The 19,627-nt window shown below is 38.1% G+C and overlaps 3 protein-coding genes across 7 annotated transcripts; all 3 read left to right on the top strand.

The window, feature by feature from the left end:
* Positions 1 to 803: 803 nt before the first annotated feature.
* Positions 804 to 2,951, top strand: LOC127804837 (transcription factor TCP20). 2 transcript variants are annotated; one of them, XM_052341874.1, is made up of 2 exons: positions 804 to 2,166; positions 2,393 to 2,951. In XM_052341874.1, the coding sequence occupies exon 1, from the start codon at positions 963 to 965 to the stop codon at positions 1,911 to 1,913; it is 951 nt and encodes a 316-aa protein (XP_052197834.1). In that variant the 5' UTR covers positions 804 to 962; the 3' UTR covers positions 1,914 to 2,166; positions 2,393 to 2,951. The 2 variants fall into 2 exon arrangements, with proteins under 2 accessions (XP_052197834.1, XP_052197833.1); XM_052341873.1 differs by having other exon boundaries at positions 2,278 to 2,951.
* An 8,985-nt stretch (positions 2,952 to 11,936) lies between these two features.
* LOC127803697 (ACT domain-containing protein ACR6) lies at positions 11,937 to 15,470 on the top strand. The gene is made up of 7 exons (XM_052340123.1): positions 11,937 to 12,202; positions 12,846 to 12,891; positions 13,029 to 13,143; positions 13,235 to 13,302; positions 13,675 to 14,283; positions 14,660 to 14,764; positions 14,856 to 15,470. The coding sequence occupies exons 1-7, from the start codon at positions 12,108 to 12,110 to the stop codon at positions 15,195 to 15,197; spliced, it is 1,380 nt and encodes a 459-aa protein (XP_052196083.1). The 5' UTR covers positions 11,937 to 12,107; the 3' UTR covers positions 15,198 to 15,470.
* A 144-nt stretch (positions 15,471 to 15,614) lies between these two features.
* LOC127803695 (pentatricopeptide repeat-containing protein At5g14080) lies at positions 15,615 to 18,658 on the top strand. Of its 4 annotated transcripts, none has more exons than XR_008023561.1 (3): positions 15,615 to 17,756; positions 17,856 to 18,175; positions 18,282 to 18,658. XR_008023561.1 is itself a non-coding variant. In XM_052340121.1 (2 exons), exons 1-2 carry the CDS (start codon positions 16,100 to 16,102, stop codon positions 18,110 to 18,112), a joined length of 1,914 nt encoding a protein of 637 aa, XP_052196081.1. In that variant the 5' UTR covers positions 15,615 to 16,099; the 3' UTR covers positions 18,113 to 18,658. The 4 variants fall into 4 exon arrangements, 2 of the variants coding, with proteins under 2 accessions (XP_052196081.1, XP_052196082.1); XR_008023560.1 differs by having other exon boundaries at positions 18,277 to 18,658; XM_052340121.1 differs by having other exon boundaries at positions 17,856 to 18,658.
* The last annotated feature ends 969 nt before the right edge of the window (positions 18,659 to 19,627 follow it).

Genomic DNA, 19,627 nt, shown 5'->3' with positions numbered 1-19,627 from the left:
CCATTATCCATGACCTTCTTTAAACAATCTTCTGTGGTTTTCTTTAGTATTATCTCAGGAATGGGCCAAAGAGTGGGTTAGAAGCAACCCCACCATCCCCATTGGTTGCTTGCCAAGTGTCCGCAGAGCAAGCCTCCATCTTTCACACTTGAGTCCCTTCCCTTGCAAGAGATGGCATCATATGTTGTTGCTGTTGCAATAATAGCATGCAGGAGGGAGAAATTATGAAGCCAGAGGAGAGAGAGAGAGAGAGAGAGAGAGTTCATGAATGGAAGTTCTTTTTTTATTATTTATTTTTGTGGCTAGGTAATGGAAGGAAGTTCTTTTTTATTTTTTTATTTTTGTGGCTAGGTAATGGAAGGAAATTTTCTTTGGGAGTTAGTTATTGCAGATTGAAGGTAATGGTTTTTTTTAAGATATTTTTATACAAACAATTCATTTATGTTTGATTATTAAAAATAGAAGAATTTATAACGGTTGTTAATAGAAAAATTAAGTAAGAATATTAATTTGAAATTTGGTCGAGTGCGTGCAGTGTGCAGTGTTCAGGCAACAAGGGAGGTGAGATGGTGAATTTGGCAGTTAAAAGGAGGCGTCCCATCCAAAGCAGAACAAGTCAAAATCCATCAAAATGGAAAAGAGGTAGATGTAGACTAGAGGTAAAAACAGAGTGGACAGATGGAGAAAGACCAATGAAGCTTGAGTTAATTTCAGGATTGCTTTTGTCACATTCCTTGCCATAAACAGTGAAACCTGATAAAGTCTGAAACTTTTTCTTTATTTTTTCTTCCCCCCTTAGATTTCATTATATTTTATTTTTGCTTGTGTGAGTGAGGCCACTTTCTTTAATCAAAGAGGACACCAACCCTACTGTGTATGGTATTTTTTAATTAATATTTTTGTGCAGAGAGAGGGGGAGAGAGAGAGAGCGAGAGAGAGAGAGAGAGAGAGAGAGCCTGTTCATGGATCCCAAGGGCTCAAAGCAGCAGCCACAGGGGGTGCCTGATTTCTTGAGCCTCCCACAGCCAAACACAAACAATAACATGGGTGAGAACAACAAGCCGGCTGAAATCAAGGACTTCCAGATTGTTGCGGTTCCAGACAAAGAAGATGCCTCCTCCGCCGCCGCCGCCGCCGCCAAGAAGCAGCTGCAGCTGGCTCCGAAAAGGAGCTCCAACAAAGACAGACACACCAAAGTAGAAGGCAGAGGGAGGAGGATAAGGATGCCGGCGCTGTGTGCCGCTCGAATCTTCCAGTTGACCCGAGAATTGGGACACAAATCCGATGGGGAGACCATTCAGTGGCTGTTGCAGCAGGCGGAGCCGTCGATAATTGCCGCCACGGGGAGCGGGACCATCCCAGCGTCGGTTTTGGCGGCGGCGGGGGGCTCAGTTTCGCAGCAGGGGAGCTCCATATCGGCGGGATTGCACCAAAAGATTGAGGATTTGGGTGGCCAAATTGGGGGCCCTGGAGCTAGTAGGAGCGGTTGGGCAATGGTTGGTGGGAATTTGGGGAGACCCCATCCCCATGGCCATGTGGCCACGGCTACAGGGATATGGCCCCCTGCTGCTGCTGCTGCGGCTGGTTTTGGGTTTCAGCCTTCGTCATCATCATCATCGGGTCCATCAACGCCCAACTTGGGAACTGAAAGCTCCAATTACCTACAGAAGATTGGGTTCCCTGGGTTTGACTTGCCAGCCACCAATATGGGTCCTATGAGTTTCACCTCTATTTTGGGCACTAGTAGCCAGCAGCTGCCTGGGTTGGAGCTCGGCCTCTCACAAGATGGCCATTTCGGGGTTTTGAATCCTCAAGCGTTCAGCCAGATTTACCAGCAGATGGGGCAGGCCAGAATGCACCAGCAACAGCCGCAACCATCTTCCAAGGATGATTCTCAGGGATCAGGACAGTAGAGGAACTGCAGAAAATGGTACAGAGAGAGATTCAATTTGGAATTGGGAGGACCTGAAAAACAACACAAAACAAAACAAAAAAGTAGCAGTTTTGAGCAGATGGGTGTTGTAGTTGGTTTATGGTTTCTGTAGCCGTGCAATTGCAAACGTTGAGAGAAACAGATGGCTGAGAATTCAACAGGGGACTACTGGCTTAGGTTTGGCCCGCCTTTTTTTTTTGTCTCCACAGCTTCATCCAGGTCTCCAAATAGAGGTGCTCCCCAGTTTTCTGTTCTTCTTTGAGATTCACACGTACATATAGATACATATGTATTTTCAGTAAATCATAGAAATTATAGCGTTACTTATGGTCTGGAATGTGCAGGTGGAATTGTGCAGGGCCAAATTGCTTGCTTTTGGGCTTTAACTTCTTGTTTATTTTCAGCAGGTGTGTTGATGATAGCAGTGTAATATATCCTTTACTATTTTGTTTTCTTTAGGTCTTGAGTATGGATTGGTGAGCAGTTTGTGGGATTAAACATACAGTTTGACAGTCATATGACTGGGATTTTCTCTTGGTGATGGTGAGAGTTTTTGGCTAAATAAGATTATATCCTCCTCCTCTGCACACCAAGGGCAAATCACCCTCCATGTCTCGCTCTCTCTGGCAGATGCCCTTTAATTGCAAACCATTTGTGCGCGTACAATCAATCTTAATAGTCGCCGGCTAACTCATCCTCTATGTTTTTGAAGTGCCATTCTGATATGTTACTGAAATCACATCTGCGTCATGATTCTCACATTTTCTTGGAACCCATTAATTCGGCTTTTTCCCTTCCTTGACTGTCAGTACTCTCTCTCTCTCTCTCTCATTCTTCTTCATCAAGTCGATCTCAAAGGATGAGGAGCGGCTCGTTGGATTTTGTGTCCCTTGTATTATTTGTTCTTGGTGTAAATCAAAGATCTTACTTCTGCTCTTAAAATTTGCAGTAAGACATAAAGTCAGTTGGATTATTGTGCTTCTTAATATTATTTTGGCTAGGTGGATTCTTGCGCTTCTATCTTCCTTTAATTTGTTCTCTGTTCTGAGGCAATGCAGTGCTTCGAATTTTTGGATGAACTTTTCATTATTGCTTCGTCAAACATGAAACCATATTGGATACAGCTGACTTGATAGGAAAATTCCATGTGGCAAATCCAAGTATCTAAGATAAATTAAGGTTATTTTGTGGAGTTCAATGAAGTCCAAAGTTGCTCAAATGAAAATCCAAAAGAGGAAGAGGTTGTCAGTTGTCTCCTCACAGAAGACCTTCTGCCTGTGATCTCCATGATTCAGAGACAGCCGTTTTAGCTGGCACCTCTCAACCAATGGAAATGAGTTTGAACATTTTACTGCTCAGCTTCTGTGAACTAGTTCAGTTTCCTGAGCTGTTTATACCTGTTTCTCATGAAGGTGTTGATTCATAAAATCCAGCTATATGAATAGAATTTTTATTCAAAATTTTCATATAACTTGACTTATTTATTTCTATACATTGAAACTGAAAAGAACAAATTTCGCTAAATTGGTGAATGATTATAAAATACTACTTTAATGTTGTTCTAATAAGATAATTTATTTTTTTATTTTTTTATTGAAAATCGTTCTTCTTTATGTTGATCGTATGTATATGTGTAGTCGTAATGAAAAGAGAGGAGCTAAGTTTGCAGAGCAGTAGCAAACCCTTGTAGGGTGTAGCCAGACGTGGCACTAATATCCCCAGCTATTTTGGTGTCTAGAGCTTAAGGAACTGACAGCCATTTCTGGCATTTAAGACCTAAGACAGTCAACCAATCTTCATTGATTTTTTATTCTGATATTGGTCTGGTTAGAATCAAGAGGGTGGCGCTTTGAGTCCTTGACTTCTAATCCTGAGCAGGGTCTGCATTTAGCACCCAGAAGAATTTTGTATTTCTTTTTAAAATTTTGTGGTGGCCCTGATGGGTAATGTCATTGTCAAACCTTTTCTTAAATGTGGGAAGATCCCAATACCTTGTTTAATCAATAAAATCTCAATCTTTGGGCAAAAATCCACCACGGCTAGCTAGCTTCTGGAAGCCCCTGCAGGTATTAGTAAAATTTCATATACACGTGTATATATATATATATATGCAGTTTCTGGATGCTTAAGTTAAGTGTAGCCTTGTACTGTATATAGGATTTTGGTTTTACTGATTAAGGAGCAGCTGATATTCAAACCTAGGTACTAGCCTGTCCGCAAGAAAGCGGAAATTTTTTAGATGACCGTTGGGAGAATCTTGAATGCGATGATCTGTGACATATTTGTTTTGTTGTTACGGTAGTAAGGATCATCTTTTTCACCATTTTTCCCAATTCCCAACACTCCTCCTATATATATTTAAGATCTGGTGGGTTTCTCGTCCTGGTTAATGTATATATCCGTGAAGGAAGTCACTTTCGTTAATTATTATGGGCTGGTTTCATAGTCGAACATACATAATGACAGCATTTGAATCCCTGCGCATGTTGTCTGATTCTTTAATTGTTGCAAACTTTTGAGTGTGGAACCATTACATTCGCTCTTGGATCGTTGCAGGTTTCTGGGTCCAAGTAGGTAAACGACTATTGTCGATTTGCACTCTATTAATTCTCTCTCTCTCTCTCTCTCTCTCTCTAAATGTATATATATGAGCCCCCATCAACTGCAACTGCATCTGCATCTGCATCTGCACGTTAGCTAGCTAGCTATCCAAGAACTATACGTACGAGGGCAGATCACGGGGGAAAAAAGAGTAAGGCGATTGCTTTGCTACATTAATCACGGGTAACTGCTGCTTATAATTGCTCTTTCATTCATATGTATATAAATGGGGCCGGCAGTTGTGTTGAGGTGAGGCTGCTGGTTAGAATTAATTATTTAAGTTGCGATCGAAACCCACGTTCCCCCAACCCAACCCAGTTTCTCTCTCAGTAACACACTGTAACTAGAGACTCTTTGGGGAGTGTGATGGGGTATATAGAGCTATAATTTGTTCCCAAGACAAACGGCAAACCTGAAAGAGAGACATATATATCGAGTAGGAGAAGACAACTTCCAACGAGAGTAGTACTCTAATTAAATTCAAGAAGATGAAGATGACGATGATGATGCAAAGGGCAAAAACAGATCCAACAGATCGAATACTCAGAGAGAGAGAGAGAGAGAGAGGGAGGGAGCTGTGATTAGATTTGGCGTGTGGCCCCGGCTGCTGCTAGGATTCATTAATTGAACACGTTTGGAATTAAATGTGAATGGTGCAGTCTACGTGAATAATGTGAGGATGATGAGATGAATGTTAATGCTAGCTAGCTGCGTGTCAGTATATATACATGCATGTTCACGATTAATTGGATCGATTATGGAACTCTACCTCCAATCCATATATATAAGCACTTAATTAGAATGATGGGCGGCATTGATTCGTCAGTCTAGTTTAGTTTGTGATATTTAAAGTAACATAGAATAGAATTAGAGATCTCAAAAGGGTCGGGTCAGTCCACGAGTTTTTTAAACGAGTCAGGCCAACCCATTTACTAAAAAGGCCAGACCCAGTCTAACCTTTTTTGTCGTGGGTAGGGCCCGGCCTGGCCCACGGCCCCCTTGTAGGGGGCGGGTCAGCCTGTGGGCCTTAGCCCACAAGGCCTAGCGGGCCGCGCTCAGTGGACCTGGCCCACTGAGCCCGACCCCCTTTTTTTTAAATATTTTTTTGAAAAAAATAATATATATATATATAAATATCAAAATAATGTATATATAAAAATTAATTTTTTTAAACAATTTTTTATCTTAAGTTTTAAATATTATTTCATCATTTTATATTTCAAAATTTTATATATTTTATAAATTTTCTTGTAAATTGATATAAAAAATAATGCACATATAAAAAGGAGAATATTTATTTATAATTTAAATATATAAAAAATTTAGCTTAAAAATTTTAAATATATTGATAGTTATTATTTATTTATATTGTAAAATATAAATTTTTTAACATCCAATATCAATAATTAATAAAGAATAACATAGTTAAAAAAATAAATGAACAAGGAATGTTGGGAATAACATAAGATCCCAACGGGTCGGGCCTAGTGGGCCACGAGCTGCGCTAGGCTAAGGCCTTAGATGGGCTGGGCTGTGGGCCCAAATTCTTTGGCCCAGCCTGGCCCCCCTTGGGCCCGGGCTGACCCAACCCTTTTGACATCTCTAAATAGAATATTAACAATAAGTATATATATAGCGAGCAATATGAGTTCCTTAATTAGTTTAGTACTTATTGTGGGGCATTTGTATGGATGTAGGTATTGCCTTCTGCTCAAATTAACCATGCATCTTAACCAAATTGAGTTTGTACTTTATGCGATCCGTTCAATCACATTAATAATTCTTGTGTGAGTGTGTCTTTAATTTTAATCTTATATGGATTTTCCAAAATTTATTTATGCATTTATTTTTCATTTATATTTCGTGTTATGAGATATCAATCTGATTATCTACTAATTAAATGATATTAGAGTTAATTAATTGCACAAGTAGTAATATTATCCAAAGTGATTAGCGCCAATTAATCAGATGCATGAATGAACGGAATGGGGCCGGGCCGGGGGCGGGTCACACAATTACCATAAGATCAAACATGTCCATAGGCTATAGCCCATTCCAATTTTATGAGGCCAGGCCTACTTTTCTGGGCCCACTCCGTTCTCTTTTTTATAAAAATATCAAAAATATTATTTATACACTTAATTTTAATATTTGAGATGGTATTCGTATATTAATATAAATATAATACATTAATATTACATATCATTTGAAATATCAAAATTAAATGATGGAATAACATGTATAAGGCACAACTACATTGATTTTGAACATGAAGATGAAATTTTTTTATGCTAAATCTATATTTTTGTCCTTATATATTTTTTTTTGTGATCGAATTTTTTGTTGTTTCAATCGATAAATTGGTATTTTGCCCTTGTATTGGTTTTGATGATAAAAAATAAATGATTTATATTTTAAGTCAAATATATGATTTTCAGGTTTTTAAACAAAAATTAATTTCAAGTGTTTTGTTAAAATGAAAATCAAATAATCTATAATTTTCTATAAATGAAGATTTGCACAAATAAGTATTATGATAATCCCCTAAATGATTATCATAAATTAGTTTTAAACTATTGGTTAAAATGAAACAAATTTTTTTCAAAAACAAAAGTCCATACATGCTTATAAATTGTTGTTTTTGTCTTTGAAATGATTTTAATTAATTTCTTAGTTTATGAATATCAAGATTAAATTCAAAGTATATGTGATTCATTAAATCTATTGCTTTTAGAAATTAATCTTTTTCCTTCATGTTTATCAAAATGAATTTTTAAGAAATAATTATTTCAAATAAAAAAAAATTATCTTTGGAGCATTCTAGCCTATTTGTCGATAGCATTAGAAAAATGCTTAAAACTATCAACAGTCTTCTAGCATTCTGTCGATAGTCAAAAAGCATGATTTTAAAATACCTTAAAATTGTTGATGGTTTGACAAACATCTGTCGACAGACAGTATGTTTGCAAAGACATCTATCAACAACTTGTTTGTATCTGTCGATTAAGTCTTCAATCTTAAATTAAAACTGTCAACTAACTCTTGTTTTATGTCGATAATTTGTATCGCATAATTACGTAACGACTAGTGTTTCAATTTTCAATGATTCTAAATAGCTAGTTTTTGATTGAAGCTTGTAGGATGCTTATAAATACAAGTCAAATATGATTTTGAAGAGGCTAATGGATGGGAATGAAGTGAAGTGAACTTACAAATTATTTCATACTTCTCAAGTGTATTTGTACTTTCATAATTTTTTCTTTTTTTAAAGCTTTAATTTTAATTTGTATCAATTCTTTTAAGTTTTGTATCATTTTGAGAGACTTTGTAACTAAGAGATTTATATCTTAGATTCTCTCTTTATTATTTAATTCTTTTATTTTCTAGCTTAGATAGCTAGAGGGTCTACTTTTTGTAAGTAGGAGGTTGATTTCCTAGCAAGTGTGCTAGATGGCCTACCTTAAGTGTAGGAGGTTGTATATCATAGTCTTAAACTAGATGGCCTACTTGGATTCAATTAGGATGTTTTAGTGAATTGATTTAAAATCTTAGTGAGAAAGTAAGTAAAATGTGGATTAGACTTGATTTAAGCCTGAACCACTAAGTGTGCTAGAGGGCCTACCTTAAGTTTAGGAGGTTATATATCCTAGTCTTTGACTAGAGGGCCTATTTGGATTCAAGTATGAGGTTTTAGTGAATTGGTTTAAAATGCTTAGTGGGAAGCTAAATAGGAGGTGGATTAGGCTTGGTATAAACCGAACCATTATAAATTATTTGTATTCATTTATCTTTCTTACTTTACATTCTTTAAGTTTTATATTTGTCATTTTATATGTTTTACGTTTTAAATCACTAAAACCTCAATCGAATTAAAAAGTTTTTCAAATTTTTAATTTACCCAATTCACCATCACTCTTAGGTGTGTGCCATAACATTTCAAACCTATCATCGATTATACTCTCTAGACTATGCATTTTTGAGTCAATTGCATACGTACCTCACCTAGGGTATGCAACACACTATGCTAAAATGACCAAATTATACCTCACCCACGTGCAAACCCTTGTTATTGACCACTATCTTTGCCAGAACTTCTTCCTTCAATGGGCAGCAAGAATGAAGAAGGTTTGCAAGAGGTGAGGGGTTAGGACAAAGGGTTTCGCAAAGGATGGAGAAAGTTTGTTCAATGTTGCCAACTGCCTTAACCCCTCGTAGTCGTTGTCAACTGCATCAATCGTCATTTCCAATAATCACGACTATTCATGTGCCTTTTCAAATCATTATGATCGACCATCTGTCTTATTCAGTCAATGAGAGCTCTTGCTTCATCTTCTCTAGTCATAGTCTTTGCAATTGGTGGTGCCTCAGACCATCCATCTTCTTCTTCAATCGCATCAATTAACTATCTTTCCCGACCAACAACGTTTTTGCCTCTTTGTCTTCTGCCACTACCAATAATGGCCTTTTCACTTTCCGCCATCGTTGACACATTTTTACTATTAATTGCCTTTACTATAGCCGACAATCATCTTTATTTTCTACCATAGTCGTCAGCTTGCACTTTCTTCTCCATCCTTCTATACTTGTCCCTGGCCACCTCCCCTATCTCATTACTGGCTTCTTTTTGTCTTACCATCTTTGCTAATCCCTCACCACCTACAAACCCTTGTCATCTTAACCCATTATCTTTTCCATCTCCGCCAATCCCTCACCACCTACAAACCCTCGTCATCTTAACCCATTATCTTTTCTATCTTTTACATCCCAATCGTTGCTGACCACTAAAAGAAGAAGTTGTGGTAAAGATGATGGTCAACGACTAAGATAGTTTGGGCATTTCAATGTGTGTGTGTTGCATACCCTAACTCTATTTTGGTGAGAGGTGCAATTGATTTAAAAATATATGATGCACATTAATTGAAATAATAAAAAAATTTAAATAATCATAAAAAAATGTAAAAATAAAAAAATAAAAAATATGAATTTAATTATTTTTTTTTTTAATTTTTAGAGCTCTCTTTAGGCGCATGCACGAGCATATATGATGGTGCCATGATGTGATCTGTTAGCCCTAATGCGCCGACGCGTGACGGGGGATGGGATTTCCTTCAAGATATGCATGACTGATTAATAATAATAATAATAATAGTTAGAAAAAACACGTATATTCTCTCCACTCTTGGTTGGGTTGGGTTGAATTGAAATATCAAAGCAAATCTAAAGCACAGAGACAGTCTCCGTCACCGTCACCGTCAAGTGCAATATCCGGTTCACACCACAGCACCGCTTTCTAGTCATAATTATCCGAATATTAAGAATTGGTCCCCACATTTTGTTCGATTTGCCAATGACCAATATAAAGTCCCTGAGGAGGGCCCCCACCCCACCCCACCCCACCCCAGCCCCCCTCCTCTTTTCTCTACACTTGTATTCTTCTCTTCTCTTCTCTTCTCTTTCCTTTCAAACCCACCAATCCCATACGCCTTATTTCCTTTTTGGTTATTATTATTCAATAAATGCCCCATGTTCCTATCACGAGGTGTACGCACATTAAACACCCACTTGTCGGATTAAGAATGAAGTTTAAAAATCTACTTAGGTGGTGTTATTATTTAACGTTTATTTAGAAACCCACCAAATATTTCAAGCACTATACCACACCCATTAACAAATTGAGGAGGGAGGGGGGCATGGCATGGGGGCATGATTCGGCTGTTGAAGGAACGAACTGCTTTTTAGGTCTAAGATTTTATTATTATTATTATTATTAGTTGAGAATAAAAAAGAAAGAAAGAAAGAAAAGCAAATTAAGATAGTATAATAATGGGAGGGGGGGGGGCATGATTGTAGGAAAAGCATTGACTTTATGGCACGCAATTGGTTTTCAGTGGCCAATTTGGAGGGAGGGCTGGGTGCTTTCGGCCCACCAAATTGGGGCATTTGCACCTAACTTGAAAGCTAATTCGCCAACTTGGCCTTCTCATCTAATAAATCAAATCTTATGTCTCTTACTCACTCACTCACTGTTGCCTTCCTTATTAGCAAACTTTTCGATCAAATTAGAAGGTTCAAAAGATTGTGTGTTGTATTGTCTGTGCAGCTCCACGTTTATGGCTTATTCATCACTATTTGTAGCCATCAAATCCTCCATCCTGATCATGTTCCTGTATGGATAAGGCACGCTTTGTCATGGCCGCTAATGTCAATGGGGCATCGTAATCCCCCTTCCCCCCCTCATTTTATCAATTTCCCTTCTTTCTTTTAACTCCTCCTAATCAAATTATATATATATATACACTTCACCACCCACCGCTATCTTATCTTGCCTCCAAATATTAACTTAGGGTTTTTAATTTCTATTCTTTTATTATTATTATTATTATTATTATTATTTCCCTCAATAGATTATTTATTTATTTATAGTAATCAAATTAAGTTTCTGAGTCTAAGTCTATCTTAATATTCAATTACATTTAATAGAAAAATAATTATTGGTCCCCTCCCTTGATTCAACGATTCAATTTATTTATTTAAATAGAATAGAGTAGTGATGTAATAATATAAATTATTTAAAGGGTAAGCCATTTACATACGTATGAAGAGAATCTGTGTACTTTTGATTGAGGCCAATATATATATATATATATATATATAGGTTTGACTTGCCCCACTCAACTTTAAGGAACACCCAATGGCTAATGCTCTGAGGATGGCAACGTGGGGTTGGGGATGTACAAATAAAAGAAGAGCCTTATCGATGCATTGCACCAATTATTCGGGCATTATTAGCTTTTATTATTATAAAATAAATATACTAATTTAGAGATAGTACTCTCTCTCATGCCCCTTTGCCCGGACTAATATAATTTCATGCATATTATATATATTAACAAATAAGGAATACTTACCAATATAACTGTTTTATTATTATTATTAACGATCCTTGTTTTGGTATTTAATAAATCAAAAATTAATTAATCTTGAATAAAATCTTTAAAATTTATTGGCTTCTCAAATTCTCATTAATTTAGTTAAATATTAAATTTATTAAAATCTAACTAAATTTACTAAATCTCAATAAATTTAAGAATTCTCGCCGTAACTGAAAAGGAATTGGAACGGAACGGAAACGACAGGACAGCCGCCCCGACCAGTGTGGTGGTGACGCGGACGACATCGTCAGTCAAAGCCTGTTGCAAATCGTCACGTGCCGCAGCCCCAGTGGCAGTGGGATCGATCCGAACCACACGACAAAACCCAATCGCCAGCAGCCACGCTAGCGCGTAACTGCCTACGTTTACCGTTTCGGGAAAATTAACTGAACCGGTCCGGTCGTGTCTGTCTGTGAAAAAAAAAAAACTAACCCTGAGTTCGCAACAGAAATGATCATCGTCATGGCCACTGTACTGTCTTCCTATCACTTTTACCCTTCAATTTATTTATTAGTACTCTCTCCCACAAAAAATATCATCTGTCTTCCTCCCTCCAACGCTGGAGGCACAATCTGTACAGCCATCGCTATCTCCAGAGTATCTTGCTTCCTTTCGCAAGCACCCGAACTCGGAAACTCTGCATGATCGGTCGGTTATTCAATTGCCCCTTCTGGTCTCGGTCCGGAGAAATGGATGATGAGTACGCTAAGCTCATCAGGAGGATGAACCCGCCCAGGTACAGAGATTCTCCTTCCTGATTCCTTCCTGAATCATTTCATTTGCCTCTTGACTCTGAGCCTGCCTGCCTGCCTTCTTTCTTCTTGGGGCTTCCTGTGTTATGTGTTCGTGCGATTGAATTTTTTCAACTTTTATGTTCTGCAACTTACACTTGTTTGTTGCCTATCTCCGTTGTCTTCTAGATTCTGTTATGTTCTGAAGACCAACACTAAAAGATACTTCAACACTTCTAAGGGTTTGTGAAGAAGCAATTTGATGTTAACAAGCCCTTTTGTGCTGGGGATTTTATATATTTCAGCTCTTCCTCTTTATTGGGATTTTACGGGTTTCTTGTTTTAAGTACATTTAATCTTCCCCCTTTTGATTTCTTCTCATGTTTCTTCAAACATTCTAATTGGCTCCGCGTCTAGTGAAATTTCACTTCTGGATTCATCTGCACATCTCGTCCGATAAAAATTATGGGATTATATCCCCGCTGTCATCAATTTTCCATTTTCTATTTCCTCTTTCTCCTTCTCTCAGTTAATATGCAGAGTTGTGATTGTGAGCGACTTCCGTGCCTCAGAATTTGTTATTTCAGGAACCTTTACTCGCATCTAATATTCCATTTCTTCAACTGAGTTGCCTCTTTTTCTATGCAGAGTTGTAATTGACAATGATTCTTGCAAGGATGCAACTGTTATCCAGGTATGCCTTATTCCATCAAATTTTCAATTCCTTTCTGATAATATTGACGGCATCTAAGGATCGGATTGATAATTATTATCTGGGCTCGTTTATTTCCTTGTTTACCTTCACATTAACATATAATTTATATTATTTAGGTTGACAGTGTCAACAAGCACGGGATTCTTCTTGAAGTTGTCCAAGTTCTTACTGATTTGAACCTTGTTATTACAAAGGCATATATCTCATCAGATGGGGGCTGGTTTATGGACGGTATAATATATTTCTTAACCACTCCAAGCAATTCAAACAAATCTTACAGGTTTTTCTCCCTTTGTTTCTTATTCATTTTTCTGTGTTTCAGTGTTTAAGGTGGTTGACCAAGATGGGAATAAAATTAGAGATGAAGAGGTCATCAATTATATCCAGAAGGTCTCTACTCTTTTTTTTTTTTTAAATTATTTTTCCAGTTAAGAACCATATTTTTGGTATTGCGTAATAATTTGTCATGCAAGAAAATAGGTCAATCACTACAATCAGGTGCTTATCTGTAGTTGAAATATGGACTACACCACCAAAGACTTCTTTGGTAATTCATACAAGAATAAAACAGATCAATGAAAATAGATCCCCTCTTTGACGATTGAGTATTATTATTGTTTTTTTTTTTTTGTCATAGCACATCTGAAATCTTTGACAAATAGAATTTGAATAAAATCCCCTCCATATGATTGCATAGAATTGATCTCTGACTCAATAATTGGGCAAACTTCAACCATTTCAAGTTGTCCTTCACTTTTGCAGACACTAGAAAGTGATGCCTTCTTCATCTCCCCATTGAGAGGATCTGTTGGGGTGCTGCCTTCTGAAGATCACACGTCAATTGAGTTAGCTGGTACTGATAGGCCTGGTTTATTGTCTGAAGTTTGTGCTGTTCTTGCGGATCTTCATTGTAACGTTGTGAATGCGGAGATATGGACACACAATTTTAGAGCTGCGGCAGTAGTTCATGTAACAGACGATTCCACTGGGTGTGCAATAAAAGACCCAAACCGGCTTTCAACAATAAGGCAACTACTTTGCAATGTTCTAAAAGGGGACAATGACTTGAAGACTGCAAAAATGATGCTTTCGCCTCCAGGGTTTACACATCGGGAGAGAAGATTACACCAAATTATGTTTGCTGATCGTGACTATGAAAGGACTGAAAGAGCAGAACAGGGAAGAGTTGGGGATAGCAGTTTTAGGCCACATGTTACTGTGATGGATTGTGTTGAGAAGGATTACACGGTGGTTACAATGACGTCTAAGGACCGTCCTAAGTTGTTATTTGATACTGTCTGCACCTTAACTGACATGCAGTACGTGGTCTTTCATGGTGTAGTTCACACAGGGAGCACGGAGGCCTTTCAGGTATGAACAACTTCTGAAAATGGCTTTTATAGTAGTAGTAGAGACTTGAAAAAAAGTGGAGGCTAGCCTTGAAAAAAATATTGTTCTTACCAGAAAACTATACTCTTCAATTTATGAGTGAAACATGGAAAAGTCACTCCAAAAGTGGGGATACGGGTGCACCTGTGCTCTCAGCACCCCGCCGTGTCGAGTTTGCTTTGGCCTTTTGAGTGTTTGCAAATTCTGGCAAAATAACAATTCTTAACCTACTGTTCAGCATCCATTAATTTAACCTCCATTTTAGTAGGGCGTTGATTATCTTGCTGTGTTTTGCACAGTGGAATGTCTTAACCAACAGTTCCATCTTTATCATCTAATCTGACAAGGTTGGATGCAGGAATACTATATCCGACATGTTGATGGGCTGCCTATAGGCTTACAGGCTGAGAGAGACCGTGTTGTTCAATGTCTTGAAGCTGCCATTGAGAGACGAGACTCGGAGGTGTAATATACCTCCTCTTGAGACAAGATAATTTTCGCCAGAAGCCTACTTGTGCAGTGACTAAACGCAACACATGCTCTTCATGATGCAGGGATTGGAGCTGGAACTATGCACTGAAGATCGGTTTGGCCTCCTCTCAGATATTACCAGGATATTCAGAGAGAACGGTTTGTGCATAAGAAGGGCAGAAATTTCCACAAAAGGTGGCCAAGCCAAAGACACTTTCTTGGTCACTGATGTAACAGGGAACCAAGTTGACCCCAAAACCATTGATTCAATTCGTCAAGAAGTCGGATTGTCCATATTGCGCGTTAAAAGGAATTCAAGTCCGCCGCCAAAGTCGCCTGAAGAGACAGCAACTAGCTTCCTCTTCTGGAACTTCTTCAAATGTCGGAATTTGCAAAATTTCAAACTGATTAGATCATACTCTTAATTCTAACCTTTGTGTACAGCTTGCAGAAGTAGGAGATGGTGCCAGATACCTTGGCTGTTCAGTCATGAATGAGAAGAACTATGCAGGAATTAGAGAACACTGTAAATAGGGACTTACCTTCAATCTTGTTTGTATGCAAGAAACAAAAAATCCCCCACTTCTTCCAAACGTAGGGCAGGTGAAATGTGTACAGTGTGTGGTTCCATCTGCATTGGATGTACAGTTACGGATATTGCACAGATAATTGGAAACTATAGCTACTGAATTGCTCTCTCTCTCTCTCTCTCTCTCTCTCTCTCTCCTGTCTTGTGAATCCATAATCTTCTCTTCGTTTCTAGACGCCTTGGAGTGAATATTTTGTAAAATGGTCATTGGTGGAGGAGCCAGACAAGGCTCAATTCCAATCAGCGATTCTATATTGAATAGAACTTTGTAGGCTGTGCTCTATCTATGTATGTTGTAATCACCAATCTTGTATTCTTAAGTTCTGCTACCAAAGGTAGCAGCAGCCAAGAAGAAGACAGTATGAAAGTAATAAACCACTAGGTTGGAAGTTAAACCGCTCCAAGCCTCACGCAAACACGCCATGCGCCTCTTTGTTTTTTTTCTGGAGAGCAATAAAATAGATGAAATTGGAAATATTAAAAAGTTTGAATCTTTAAAAAGCCCAAACTCCATTGAAGGTGTTTCAATCTTGAGAGCCATCTTCCACGTAGTTTCAGTTCTCTGCCAAATCCACCGTTAAGTTGGTTATCTTCTTTGTTAAAGAAGGCGGAAGGATAGACCACCTCTTACACCCACCCTACGTCCCCCCCCCCCCCCCCCCCCCCCCTCTCTCTCTCTCTATATATATATAGATATACATATGCACGTAGGTATAAGCATGCGCGTACATTGTCGGGATGACATATTCAGTAAGCGAGGTGGCGAATCTGATAAGCCGAGCACTAATATCGTCATCGAAACGCTCAGGCCCTACCAGGACATGGACTCCTTCGATGGAACAAACACTCCATCGACTTGGTTGTCGCGAATCGCTTACCCCATCACTCGTAGCCCTAGTCATCGACCCATTCCTCCTCAATCACCAGCCTCTAGCTCTTGGTTTCTTCAATTGGGCATCTCAACAACCAGGCTTTTCTCACTCTTCCATTACCTACAGAGCCATACTCAAATCTCTCTCTATTTCCCGCCATTTCAATGCCGTCGACAAGCTCTTGAAGCAAGTGCGAGCTGAAAAGATCCATCTTGATTCCTCTGTGTATCGCTCGATTATCGAGTCGCAAATCAAAGGTAGGAAAACCCAGAATGCCTTTTTAATTTTCAATGAAGCTAGTTCTCTAAATTGCGATGTTGGGCAGGATACTTGTAACTCGCTCCTGGCCGCATTGTCCTCTGGGGGATACAGTGGTCATGCCCGCAAGATGTTCGATGAAATGATTGAAAGAGGTGTTAACATGACTACACTTGGTTTTGGTGTTTTTATATGGAGGCTGTGTAGAATTGTTGATGTACGTGAGATTTTGAGTTTGTTAGATGAGGTTATTGAGAAGGCTGTTTGGGGGATTAACGGGTCAATAATAGCTGTTTTGATTGTCCACGGCCTTTGTTTAGAGTCCAGGGTTGGAGATGCTTTCTGGATATTGGATGAGTTACGAAAAAGAGACTGTAAGCCTGATTTTATCGCATACAGGGTTGTTGCTGAAGCATTTCGGTTGATGGGAAGTGTTGTTGATGTGGAGATGGTCTTGAAAAGGAAGAGAAAATTAGGGGTGGCACCAAGGACTAATGATTATCGAGAGTTCTTATTTGTTTTGATTTCTGAAAGACAGATTTGGGAAGCAAAAGAACTGGGTGAAGTTATTGTGAGCGGAAATTTCCCAATCGAGGATGATCTGCTCAATGCTTTAATAGGATCAGTATCAATCAGTTATCCCTGTTCTGCTATGCTGTTTTTCAAGTTCATGGTTGCAAAGGATAGGTTTCCAACTCTTCTTACTCTGAGCAATTTGAGTAGGAATCTCTGTAAACATCGGAAATTTGATGAACTTTTGGAGGTTTTCCAGATTTTGTCCACCAAAGAGTACTTCCTGGACACGAGGAGTTACGATGTGATGGTTTCATTTTTGTGCAAGGCTGGGTGGGTAAAAGAAGCTTACGAGGTCCTTCTTGAGATGAAAAAGAAAGGGTTGTGTCCAGATGTATCTTTCTACAACTATGTTCTAGAAGCTTGTTGTAGAGAAGACCTACTTCGCCCTGCTAGAAGGCTCTGGGATGAGATGTTTGCTAGTGGCTGTGGTGGAAACTTGAAGACATACAACATCCTTATTAGGAAGTTTTCCGAGACAGGCCAAGTCGAAGAGGCTCAGAGGCTCTTTAGTGGCATGTTGGAGAAAAAGGTAGTACCTGATGCTATGACTTACACATCCCTTCTTGAAGGGCTTTGTAAAGAAAAACAGCTTCAAGATGCTTTTGAAATCTTCAACAAGGCTGTTGAACAGGATGTCCTGGTGGCAAAGAGTATCTTGAATCCATTTATCCTGTGTCTATGTAAAGGAAGTATGTTATGTTGTATATACATGAAAACGTGTGATTGAAACTACTTGTACGGGTTTATTTAGATTGCTTACTTAAATCATTCTCATATTCGCCTTGCAGGTCACTTTCATGCTGCCTCTGGATTACTTTGTGGCCTCACTTCTGGAATAGGAGATTCAGACTCTCATGTCGTTTTGCTGAAATGCTTGATTGGGGCCAAAGAGATTCCGCTTTCAATTGAACACATAAAATGGGTCAGAGAGAATTCAGCTGTGATGTTGAAAACAATATGCACTGAACTCTTAGCATTAGATTCCCCTTTGTCAAAATCAGAATCTACTTTACAGTTGGTTCAGGCAGTGCAAGATAATATCTGATTTGGAACCAATGGGTTCTTGGAAGAAGATGCTTGACGAATCAGTCTTGGGTAAACAGTTCAGGTTAGTGTTTACCTATAATTGCTTTTTTAAAGAGCACAATTATGGTTCCTTGGTGTGTCATAGTAATGGTATCAAGCTGTGTACTGCATACCTTCTTGAAGTATAGGGGGCATCAAGCTGCAGCTGCAATCCGCAGAGATGTCACCATGACCGCAAATTGGAAAAACCGAAGATTTGGGTGGTAAAGCGACTTGGCTGCAGTACATTGTTTAACGGCAGTTATTTTATGAAAAGGTAAATGGATGAAAATATTTTGACGATAAGGTTAAAGGAAGAAATTTTGTTCTTAAGTTTTACTCCGTTTTATTTAAAGTTTGCATAGGTTTCCATTTTCTTTTCTCTTTCTTTAGATAGTGAAAGTTTTGGACTTTTGTATCAATAATGGAGAAATTATGTTCCCTGCTATTTGTTGGTTTTTCTTTTTGGCATTTGTTTACTGTATCAACCGAGTGATAAGAGTAGTTAAAGAATTCTATTATGTGGTTAATTTATGCATGTATGCAAGAATAACTTCATCATTATATGGAATCAGGAAAAGGGTGACAGCATATTACTGGTACTAGTTAAAAGAACTTTAAACTTACTCTTTTTGGGGGCCAACGACTGATCGGCAGGGCCAGGAATCTCTAAAATTTTTTGAGCCCTAGAAGGCATAGGCCGCCGACCTTGCTCCCAGGAACTTCCCTGACCCGTCCCAGCAGTCATATAATCAGGGGCGGATTCAAGAATTTAAGTTAGGGGGGTTGAAATTTAAAAAATTAATGTAATAAAATTTATATGTAATCAAAAAGTCAGTACAATAAATTTTTATTAAATTTGTGCTTGACGAGGTTTTAAAACAAAAAATTTATTAAATTTATGTTAAATTGATTTTGCTCACTATAAATTTATGATTTCTCTTTCTGAAAAAAAGAGAATAATATTTTTCTTTTCTTATTGTTTCATTCTAAATTCTAAGGATACACAAATAAAAAATAACACAATTTAATAATCCAACAATTAAAATATTTAAATCAAAATTTGAGGCAAATGAAAGTCTAATACAACAACTGTATTTCTAGAGATTAAACAAGAGAAGGCAAAAGTATGGTCGATTTCAATATTCAATTCAAATATTCAATAACAGATTCACAATAACAAATTTTAGGCTTCCAATAACAAATTTCAGACTTCCAACCACACCAATTTCTAAGTTCTTAACTAAATGCAATAGTCAAATAGGTAAGCAGACACAAACTTAGCAGAAAATCACTTAAAACTTGAAAAAGGCAGCGATCTCAACAACAAATCAAGCATAAACAAGAAAAAAAAATATGGACGAAAAATTAAAAAACTATCTACATTTAGCTATCAATCGAGAGAATCAAACAACTGAAAGAATAGAAAATATACCTGGGCAGCTGGGCTTGAATGAAGCAAATCTAGAAGCTTGGGGGGGTAAAACGAAGACCT

Source organism: Diospyros lotus, chromosome 6, assembly GCF_014633365.1.
Source record: "Diospyros lotus cultivar Yz01 chromosome 6, ASM1463336v1, whole genome shotgun sequence".
Lineage (NCBI taxonomy): Eukaryota > Viridiplantae > Streptophyta > Magnoliopsida > Ericales > Ebenaceae > Diospyros > Diospyros lotus.
Note: the sequence above shows the minus strand (reverse complement) of the source record. Positions and strands in the feature narration are given on the sequence as shown.